The sequence below is a fragment of the Myxocyprinus asiaticus genome, chromosome 9 (assembly GCF_019703515.2).
Source record: "Myxocyprinus asiaticus isolate MX2 ecotype Aquarium Trade chromosome 9, UBuf_Myxa_2, whole genome shotgun sequence".
Lineage (NCBI taxonomy): Eukaryota > Metazoa > Chordata > Actinopteri > Cypriniformes > Catostomidae > Myxocyprinus > Myxocyprinus asiaticus.
In genome coordinates, this window is record NC_059352.1 from 668,947 (window position 1) to 680,985 (window position 12,039).

The 12,039-nt window shown below is 40.9% G+C and overlaps 1 protein-coding gene across 1 annotated transcript; it reads right to left on the minus strand.

Annotated features, from left to right (window-relative positions):
- Positions 1–644: 644 nt before the first annotated feature.
- On the minus strand, positions 645–5,676 carry slc32a1 (solute carrier family 32 member 1). The gene is made up of 2 exons (XM_051706102.1): positions 4,779–5,676; positions 645–3,025 (listed from the first exon to the last, which is right to left on the minus strand). The coding sequence occupies exons 1-2, from the start codon at positions 5,181–5,183 to the stop codon at positions 1,838–1,840; spliced, it is 1,593 nt and encodes a 530-aa protein (XP_051562062.1). The 5' UTR covers positions 5,184–5,676; the 3' UTR covers positions 645–1,837.
- Between the last annotated feature and the right edge of the window lie 6,363 nt (positions 5,677–12,039).

Below are 12,039 nucleotides of genomic sequence, written 5' to 3' on the forward strand. Positions count from 1 at the left end.
TGATGCTTTTCTTCAACCCTTGCTTCATTCATGCAGGGACACTGACTATATATAAACATACTCATCTCTGCATTTTCCCCATTATATCTGCACTAACTCAGAAACAATCCGTCTGTTGAGGTTATACCTGCGGAATCTGAGCCGACAGCAAAAATCTGTCGAGCATCATCTGTCATGATGGCTGTTGCTTTATGTGAAATATGTTTCAAATGTTGCATTCAGCATATGCATGATAAAATAGGCTATATAAACTGTGCACTATAACTGTTTTGAAAGATATCACTCATTTTTATAGGATAATGTCTGATATGTAAATTCCTAATAGTCAAGGATGTCGTTTTTGAACATATGTGCTTTTAATACATTTCACATGCTACTAATAAATATGGTACGAATGTGTGACATATATATTAAAGATGCCTTTTATTTCTCGCTTTGACAAATACATGAATAGTCAGAAAATAAAATGACATGTACTCTGGGCTATAGAAAATATCTTGCCAGTTCAACAACAACAGAAAATCATGTGTTAAACCATATATGCAGTTTAAATACGGTCTCTGTACATGCTAATTTGGAATAAATCTCTGATAGGATGAACGTGTTTCATTGTCTTTTATATCACATAAAACCAGATACAAGTGTACAATATAATTTCACGCGTTTCTTTATTCTTCAATATATTCATTTTCACAATATATGACGACTTTGTGATATACATTCCATCTTTTAAACCACAATAACACAACACACACGGTTTTATAACATTTCCACAGCACCCATTGGATTGCACAAAATGAAAAATGTCTTATGCAAGTCTCTTTATTTCGAATATTGAGTCAGACAGCTTGATTTCGATCCAAACACGTTGTAAATAAATTTCACTGAGGGGAAAATGAAGATTATTATTATTGATATTTTATTTTTTTTATTTTTTTTAAATAGCGACTTTTGATATCCGATAAACAACGCAAAGCTCGAAATTCAACTTGAGTGATTTTTTTTGTCCATTTTCAGACATTATTTCCTTCTGCTGGAAACTCTAATATTTTCCTCTTCCTTTCTTCGTCATTTTCGTCTCTTTCTTTTCTTGTTTTTCGTTGTAGCATGATCATATTCGATGCCTTGTGTAAAAATATGAGTCTCTTTTTGTGTTTTCCGGTCAATTCAATTGAAATGCAGCGCAATCCTTATGTGTGAATTAAACCATCTCGTTTTCGTATTCATCAGAATATCTATAATACGCTCCAAATGCATAGTTAAAGTATTTCTATTCACCGTCCAGTACAGGCTGCCTTGAATGTCTATTTCTATATTGCCCTCTCCGTGTCATTTTGGTTAAAGTAATGCAAAATATAAGTATGTGTGCTCCAATAGAATTTTCGAATCAATTTATTCTACTCATATTTTATTGCCATGATGTTGATCCCCTGTAAATAATCAGCTGTTTTACTGTGTATTGCAAATCAATCACAACAGGAGACTTCCACTTACTTTGCACTCAGATTCATGCAGATTTTATTTTATTTTGTAAATGTGAAATGAATGATTTCTTCCTGCAGTTCTTTTCTAATTCGATAAATTCTCATGTAAACCAACAGTTAACTCACTTAAAAACAGATGTTGTTTTGTTGTATTTCTAATAACACGTGTTGTTGTCCAAGGCATTCCTCCTATTAGTTTTTGCATTAATTCGTTTATTGTTCGTTATGTTGAAGTCTTTTGTTAAAGCCGAGGTCTGGTGTTTTTTTGGGGGGGTGGTTAAACTTATCGGTTTGGTTATCAGTAATATGTGGGATGTGTTGTAACACTTATCAGCAAACGATCATTTCCCCAACTAATCCGGGAGATTGTATTTGTATGCCTCGATGAGCCCCTCAACGGAATGAATAAAGCCAGAAATACTGCATATACCCCCGATCACAAATATCGCGACATCGAAGAACACCTGGTGCCATAAGAGCTTTCTCCAGAGCAACTTGAGATGAAAGAGACTGGGCAGAAGAAAGCACAGGCCGGCGCCCGTCAAGCTGCCCGTTAAACCCATGAGAAGCGCGAAGTGCGGCACGTAAATGGCCATGAGCATCGTTAACACAACCAGGGCGCACCGGAGAGAGAGACCCCACGATTTGAGGCGCCCGTCGCCCCCGTAGCAGTCCGGGAAGAACGCGCGCCCTCCGTCCTGGAAGAAACACTTTTCCAGCACCTCGACCGCGGCGAAGAACGGCAGCGGGTACGAGAGCAGCGCTTTGGCCACCAAGAAGAGGTTGACGACGGCCCGGATGCCTGACGGCAGGTTGTCCGTGATGACTTCCTTGGTCGCGTCCGCCCACGTCAGGTAGGCCACCAGGGCGAAGAGGCCTTTGAGGATGCAGGCAGCGATGTGAGTCCAGTTCATCATGCAGTGGAACTCGCTGGGTTTCTGCATGTTGCCCTCCAGCGAGGGCAGGAAGATCTGCGAGGTGTAGCTGAACACGATGATGCCGATGGAGATGGGGAACTTCTTGACGTCGATGTAAAACTTCACCTTGTCCCACGCCCAGTCTCGTGCCCGGGACAGACAGTAGGCGATCACGAGGATGTTGATGACAAAGTGCGCGAGGGTGCAGAGCAAGCTGAACTTGGACACGGCTTTGAGGTTCTTGAGGAAGGCGCAAGGCAGGAGAGCGACGGTGGCGATGATGGCCCAAGACCTCTGCGACACCGGAAAATTCGGAAAGCTGTTGTACATCAGGTTCCCGCTCACTACGACGTACAAAATGCAGGTCATCACGAGCTCAATGATTTGGGCTACATTGACGATGTGGCCTCCCAGCGCGGGAAAGCGCGGCGCGCAGCAGGCGTTGGCAATATCCACATACGAGTCTCTCACTCGTACCAGCTGCCCGTCTTCGTTTTCTTCGTAGAGGCAGGCGATGAGGATTTTTCCCGTGTAGCAGCACACGACCGCAGCAAATATAATGAGGAACAGTCCGAGATATCCGCCGTGGAGAATGGCGTACGGTAACCCGAGAACGAACATCCCCTGAGAAGAGAACAAGCAAAGGAACGACATTACACAACAGAACACATGTCCACTGAACATACAATATCATAATACCCCCTTCTATTCTATTCTATTCTATTCTATTCTATTCTATTCTGTGTTCTGTAATATGACTCCTGAATACACTAATAATACCCTATTCTATTCTATTCTATTCTATTCTATTCTAATCTATTCTATTCTATTCTGTTACCTAAATACACAATGTAAAAAAATCACATTATTTTCTATTCTATGTCTCCTGAATAGACAATGAAATAATATCCATTTCTGTTCTATTGTATTCTATTCAATATTATTATATACTTTTGCATGTCTACTGTACACACACAATGTAATAATTCCCCATTCTATTCTATTCTATTCTATTCTGTTCTGTTGATGTCTCCTGAATACACAGTGCAATAGCCTACCCCATTCTGTTCACACAATTATACCCCTTCTATTCTATTCTATTCTATTCTATTCTGTCCTGTTCTATGTTTCTTGAATACACACTGTAATAATACCCGTTCTTTTCTATTCTATTCTATTATGTCTCTTGACTACAAAATGTAATAATATCCCTTCTACTGTATTTTACTCTGTTCTATTAATTTGCATATCTACTGAATCCACAATATATTCTGTTCTATTTTATTCGTTTGCATGTCTATACTCAATACAATGTAATAATGCCCCTTTCTCTTCAATTCTATTTGTATTCTTTTGCATGTCTAATTAATGCACCATGTAATAATACCCCTTATATTCTATTCCATTCCATTCTGTATATTCTTATGGATGTCTACTGAATACAAAATGTAATAATACCCCACTCTATTTTATTTTATTCTATTGTAATTCTATTCTATTCTATTCACAGTACAGTGAGGTTTTTTATCCATAAACATCATACCCATATTGGCCTATTTTGGTGTCTCACGCTTCACTAAAATGTGTACATTTATTTGTTGTTCTTTATTTTCGACATCTTCAGTGTTTAAAGCAGAACTTAAAGTGCAGTTTTCTGTTTATGGAATGCGCCATTCAGCGTCTATATTCACTGCAGGTGCTTGTGATGGAGCATTAGGAATGCAGTTTATTTCAGTCAGGACATTCCATTTGCTGTGAGCAAAGTCACGCTCACCTCATTGTGTCGTCATCAGGATGAATCAAATAGGCAGGGAGTCACGTCACGGATGTCATTTTGATGTTAAGAGGTTTAGCTGCATGATTAAATGTGTGCGGATTTTATTGCTAAAGCACACATTTTGGCCATCCAAAGTGTTCGTTTTTAGAACACGCTTCGTGTAAAATAAAATCTTTTGACTGAGTTTGAAAGAGGATGACATGTGACGGGACATTATGCTCTCCATTTTACGCATGTCGAAATAAGATGGAGAAACTCAAACAAACCTCATAAATCTTCAACTGTGAACACAAAAGGTGAGACCAGTATAGAAATAGAATAATAAGTGCTTTCTCCAAACGGTAAACTCGATGTTGAACCCGCTTTATGAAGCGACAAAGGTCCCTCCTTTAAGTCCCTCTAGATCATTCAGATCTCCGATGAACACGACATCAGCTCAAGAATAATCACGCCATTGAAATGTATTACCTGAACATTTCGACCTACACACCATGAACTATTCAGCATTAATTCATATCAAAAATCTGCAGAATGTCTCAAGGCGGTTCATGTGCGCAGTTACCCCACGACGCGTAATGACTAATGGTGCGTTCTTCTTACCTGGATCGCATTGGTCACGTTCCATCCTGCCTCCCAAGCTGTAATTTTTGGCTTGTCCGGATTGCCAATTTCGGAGCAAAAGCTGCCGTCTTTCGGCGCTGAGGGCGGTGGACCCGTTCCATCCCTCTGGTAATGGCTGTCCCCTTCGAAAGTTCCCTCTCCCCCCATGTCCCCACCGCCCTCTCCCCCAATTTCATCGTTTTTAAGGATGTCCATCTGAAGCCCCTGCCGGTGGTCATAGTCCAGATCATCACAGGCGGCGAAGCCCAAACCCTCCTCGTCCGTGGCGGCCTGGAAGCCCAGTTTGGCGAACATCCCACTCACCTTCGCCTGCGACTTATTGGTGACGGTGGTGGCCGCATTGGACAGCTTGTTTGAGATCTTGCTTCTAATTAACGTGGCCATGATTGCTTTCCTCAATTAGGCCAATGTTCAAATATCTGCAGATGTATTTTAGATTGAACGAAATAAGTGTGCGACCAGAGTTCTTTGTCTGCGCATCAACGGAGCGAGAAGAGGACGGACTCTCGTGGTGACGCGTATTCGTTATCTCCAGTTCTGACTGAAATCACGCCTGGTGTTTTGGCGAATTGCGTGGATCATGTCACTTTCATGCGTAGATGATACCTGGCGCCTGCATCCTGTTCGCCCGCTCCTCTCTTTTTTTTTTCTCGCTCCAAACACCGAGGCGCGCTTCCCAGGTGTGGGGACAGGTTTAAAGTCCAGTGCGAAAGTCCAAAGGAGATGTGCGTAATTTTGAGCTGTCTTTCCGTTATCAGTATCCGTGGCACAGCTTCGACTGTGTTTCAGTGGTCGTCGCTGATGCCAATGCGGTACACGGGTGCTCGGGGGTGTTGAGAGAGAGGCAAGTGTCACCGTCAGCCTGCCAATGCCAAGACTTGCGCGCGCAAAGCGCGTCTCCGGCCCCCAATGCGCGCCGCTACTCCGTACCGCCAAAAAAAAAAAAAAAAAAAAAAAACGGGGTAAAGATTTGCTGCATTTCTGGGGGAGGTGCTTGCAGGACCGTATCCTCTCCACTCTCATTATGCCCAAATATACTTGGTTACAACACCCAATGGCATCCGGGGTCTCATAGTGTTGCATAACTTTACGTATATAAACCATCTTCACGCGTCTCATCGGACTGCGTCTTACATGGACACTAAAAGTTGTCTTGAAATTTTGTTGTTGTCTTTTCCTTTCGCATCTCGCACCCTCCAGTTTGTTATTGCTTCAGATTAAGGTTTATAAAACAGGAATCAATCTTGACTTTTTTTTCCAACAAGAGGAAACCCGACGACGCGTAGAATTGTTTTTTGGAATACGCATTTGAACGGATTTAAAGCCTTCTTTTATTCGTCAAGGAAATGAACAAGAAATGAAACACGTCGCAGATATAAGCTAGTTTTAATTGATTAGGTGCAACATTTTCTCAAGTGGTGTTTTTTGTAAGTTTGTAAAGTCAGAAAAGCAAACTGGCAAGGACATTTCTAATGGATCTATTGTCAGTGCAGAAAGGTTGTGCATTGGCTGTGTTTGGGTTAATCATCTGAATTTCGTTCTCGGACACATTTAAGTAAATGAGGATGTTTTTGATTATAAAGGAGTATAAAGTTACAAACGAATAGAAACAAAGACTTTATTTACATCTGAGAGTTTCCATTCATTTTCAGTTGTCATGTAGTTATAAAATCCCGGTGTTTATGAATGCGCTTTTCTAAATAATCTTCTCTGTGGATTCCTACAAACACCGTCTAGTGTCCACCGAGGCCTGTAAGTGCGTTTGCATTTTACACATAGAATCTTCAGTGTATTAGAATAGAAATGCATTTAGCCTCTTACACTACTGACATTTCGTGTAGTCTTATGTTCCGTTAAATCGCTTAGCAGCGTTTCTCGAAATATAGGTTTTATAATATGGTTTTATTCATATCAGTGCTGATTACAGAAATATTTTAGACGTATTGTAGAACTCCAGTAAGCTTAAACGTAAACGAATCGTCAACAATTAAATGTATTCTCTTTATACTGTTCCATACATAAACCCTTGAAACAAATAAATGCTGCAAAATTATTTTTAAGCGAGTTATTATTATTAGGCCGCTATTCAGGAGATAGTGTAATAGTAAGATTTGATTAAAATGAAAGATATGTAAATCTCTTAAATATTAAGGACGATAGAAGTAGTTAAGAGAGAATTTTCAGCACCTTATTTTGGGGAATAGTTCCACCTCGCAGTATATATTTATTTATAGTTAATTTAGGCCACGCTTTTAAGCAGATAAATCAAATTAAATAAGTTCCATTAATGTGATGATTGCGTAATTGTGCGTCGTGTTCCATGCGTCTCCAAAACTTCTCCAAAAGCATTCACTCATTTCATATTCACTCACAAATAGGCCTCCATTCATTGATTCATGCATGAGGTCTGATACAGGTGTATATATATATATAACTGCTGTCCAGCTGTACTCGTCATATATAATCGTGTTTATCTGTGATCGTCTTCTCCCGGGAGATTGTCTTTTATTCTCCCTCAGGCGGTGCGCGGTCTCGGGGCCTCTGTTTCCCGGTGGGAGCGGAACGGGTTAATCGTAGTGCCGTTATCTGCCGAGTCCAGACCTCCTCTGATATCAGTGATTTACAGCGCACACACCGGCTTTATTCTGCGGCTTTTCAGGCCATTTCACATCACGTTCTGCACGGAAACTGGAGGCAACATAAGAAAAAGTGATGACGCTGATCATAATAAGTTGTTGAATAAATAGCTGTGATCATAATCACTAACGATGACAATAGTCTAGTTTAAAATAATTTGTTGTTGGACTTAATCTTGGCCAGCTAGCCAATAACAATATCAACGTTTTTTATATTAATAACGATAGGCTATATTAATTGTGTGATTATAAAACAGTGTATTAACCTATATTTGAATATTTACACTAGCCTATACTTAACCCACACTCGTACATCTCTGAGCATTATGATTAACTATGCTCAATCGACATCACCTGTAAGGAAGCCCTCTGTTTTAAACCTATTCAATAAAGGGTTTAAGGTGATTTTCTCCTCATCTTCCCCTCACTCGCATTTTAACCAAATCCATCTGTTAGTTAAAGCTGAATCAAGGGATTTGAACTGACAAAGGAGGAAAACATCTGATTATCATTTTCAAGCACACTAATAATTATATTTAGTCAAAGTTATGTTATGAGTGAGGACATGTGAGTGTATATGTGGTCAGTTCACTGATGTGGATCTGATGTCTCCTCCATTTCTCTCCTTCAGTTTATTACCCTTCAGAAAAATCACAGAGGGCAATAAGAGGCCAGAGAGCTTCTCCCAGGAGCCCCCTCAACACATAATACTAAATCTCTCTCCAGGGACACTGACCCAGGATCAGCCTTTCTCCAGCTCATCTCTGATTCAATGTTATCTTTCTCTACAAGCTGATCTCAAGCCATTGTTCAAGAAATAGCAGTGCTATGATTCTTTCTGCCTTTTGTTTGTGTTGGATGTGTCCTTTTTGTCTTCTCATGGTGGACCCCCGAGCTACCCGAAACAAAATAAGGATTTCTTCAGACACAATTATCAATTGAACATCTAGCCCAAGCTCTCTCTTTCTCTCATCTGTTCTGTCCTTTTTCCCATTACACACTCCACTGAGCAGGTCTGAGCTGAGCTTCTTCCTCTTTCTATATAGAGACAGATAATTAATTAGCTTTATACTGAAAACTATGATGCTGCACAGAAGGGACACCGTGTAATGAAGCTTATCGTACAGTGCAGACAAACTCACATCTGCGAGCATGAAATAAAAAATTGTCATCGGATGAAATCTGGATCTGATGACTTTCCCAATGCTTGATACAGATGGAAAAGAAAATCTTGAACGGCAAATTAGTAATATATATATATATATTAGTATATATATATATTACTGTAAACATATTCAGCCTTGTTTTCATCAAATTAGATGTGATCTAGGAGCTTTATACTGTGCATGCCATTGAATAGATTATTTACATGCACAGTATAAAGCTCCTAGATCACATCTAATTTTCCACAACTCACTTCCAATTCCTTGGAAACATGTTTTTGCAATGTTTCATCAGCAGAATGATCCAAAACACTTTAAACAACTGTTCAACCCACTGAAGAGACTGTAGGCAAATCCCTCACTGCCTCCTCCTCATTTCCACCAAACACTAAAAATGGCGCCCCTGTGAATGAGTATTGCGCCATCTAGCGGTCTGATATTTCTGAAGAACAACCGCACATCCGTGATCAGTCATCAGAGTATCCACAGTTTTCCTGAGCAACCAATGAGTGTCGACATGATGATTCTAATTGCCTGTTTTTTGTTTCTGGTCTCGAGACACAATGTAAAACTAACCGTAATGAGCAATTCAGATGGAAAACAACAACTATTTCAGTATTATTTGGAGTAAAAATGAATTTCACGCTCAACTTGTGCAGTTGTTGGCTGTCATAACAACTCAAAGTGGTTGTTTATATCAACGTAACTAACCTCGGACCATCGCATCATGGTTGTGGGGAGGTGGTGGTGGTGGTGGTTGTATGGTGCCTTGGGCGAAACCCGCTTCAACACACTCCCAAAGTTGTTGACTGGGGGGGGGGGGGGTTGTCTGTGTGGGTGCCTCATGCCGCCCCCCTCCCTGCAAGATGCCGCCCTGGGCAACTGCACATGTCGCCCATGCCTAAATCCGCTACAGGCCACATGTTTTATTTATTTATTTATATATTTGTTTTTTTTTTTATCGCCTTTTCACCCAATTTGGAATTCCCAATTCCCACTACTTACTAGGTCCTCGTGGTGGCGCTGTTACTCACCTCAATCCGGGTGGCGGAGGACGAATCTCAGTTGCCTCCGCTTCTGAGACCGTCAATCCGTGCATCTTATCACGTGACTCGTTGTGCATGACACCACAGAGACTCACAGCATGTGGAGACTCATGCTACTCTCCACGATCCACACACAACTTACCACACGCCCCACTGAGAGCGAGAACCACTAATCACGACCACGAGGAGGTTACCCCATGTGACTCTACCCTCCCTAGCAACCGGGCCAATTTGGTTGCTTAGGAGACCTCGCTGGAGTCACTCTGCACACCCTGGATTCGAACTTGTGACTCCAGGGGTGGTAGTCAGCATCTCGCTGAGCTACCCAGGCCCCCCAGAGGCACATGTTTTTGACAATGTCTTTACCCGCTAAGAATATATGGCAATGCGGGTGAAAACACTGGAGAACGGAAATTAAAAACAGTCGAATTGTGGAACACTTCCATTTCCGTGACATCAATTTGTAGGCGAATCCGGAAGAGAATTCACCACGGGTTCCCTCAGGATTTTCTTATGGGTTTTTATAATGGGGTTTTTCAACTTATGAGTAAAACGAGGTCTGTGTTAAACATTACTTGACGATTTGTGGACATTTTGTTCTACAACATAAATTACACACGTTCATACCTTAAACGTGAATTTTGAAGCAGTGTTTAATTGCATACTTTTTAAAAAAAAAAAACACATGGCAGCTTCAAAATTCACGTTTAAGGTATGAAAATGTCCACAAATTGCCAAGTAATGTTTAACACAGACCTTATTTTACTCATAAGTTGGAAAACCCCATTATAAAAACCCATAGGAAAATCCAGAGGGAACCCGTGGTGAATTCTCTTCCGTGTTTGTGGAACAACATGTACAGCTCTATTGCGAGACTTCTCATATCACTCTGCTATCTCTACAAGTAAGCTAATAAAATAGTTTAAACTCAAATCGATGTTTTATGTCCATTTATTTATTATTTAGCTTGTAGTCTTGTAATAAATGGCATAATGAGCAGTCAGACAGTCTTCATGGTGGACGGGTGGATCACGTCTCTACCACTTTTTGTCTTTGCCAATTTTGTCATCACCACTTTTTTGTGTGCGTTACAGTAAGTGGCGTTCTATCAGGAAGACTCGCAGACTTGAGTGAAATTTAAGATGACATTTATTTGATGAATATAAAACAGAAATGTAATGTCTCTCTTTGGCGTAAGCCCCGTCTGGCAGTCTGAAGGAGTTGCACTTGGAACCGTCCGATCCTGCCGGAGATAGGAGGCAGGGGCGAGGAGCCTACCCCCGTGCAGGACGGGACTCAACTGGTGGTGGTGGTTGCCGTGTTGGCACACTGAAACACAATGTGATAGATTGTGAGCAGACTTATAAGGCAATGGCTTACATGTGATTGGCTAGGAGTTACCTAGCTAATGGTGCGATGATGTACAGCTGCGAGTCTTCCCGCTAGAACTACGCTGCGCTTACATTTACAGCGCTGGAGTAAATTATGATGAGTGCTTGTGACAGCGTGCGGCGATGTTTGTGCATCCGGACGCGTGCTCTACTTACTCCGCTGTTGCACAGCTCACACTCCTTTTCAGTTAAATCACAAAGCAAAATGCAAAAAGATGTGTGCATACATCTGTACTGACATACAGATGCAATCTTCATTTATTAAATTAAAAAGTTATTTTTAAACCCCCTCCCCCAACGGTCCCCACCACTTTTCAAAACAAAGTGACGCCCCTGCAGACAGTAATTTTCGTAATGTAAAAACCAACAGAACTCCGATCCAAACCGGAAGTGGAATTCTGCATTTTCTTGAGACTCCGCGAGTACTTTCATGTCAATTTGTTTATTTAGTTGGTAGGTAGCCATGTAATAAGCGGGATAATGTGCAGTCAGCCAGTCAGCATCGCAAAATATACACAAAAGGGTAATCAGAACCCCGACGCGAAGTGGGCTGATTTTACATAATACTTTACATATAGGCTACATCTTACATATTAAAAATATAATGTTGGTTTGTTTTCAATATATGGATAGATCACCGGTTACCATTCACTTTCATTGTATAGAAAAAGATGCAATACAAGTGAACGGTGACTGAGGCTAACATTATGCCTAATAACTCCTTTTGTGTTCCACAAGAGTAACAAAGTCTATATGATGAGTATATGATAAAATAATTTTCATTTTAGGGTGAACTATCCCTTTGCATTGCACTTTAAATGCTAAAATGCTATTTTTATCCATCTTTCCATGTTGATTTTCCTTATGTTAGTCACGGTATGTTCTCCTCCAATATGAAACCTACAGCCGTCACCACTGGCAGCCTCTTCTGTGGCTCAGCGAGGTGGAAAATAACACATAACACACTTCAATTAAAGAGCCAAACTGAAAAGAAACGGGGGTCT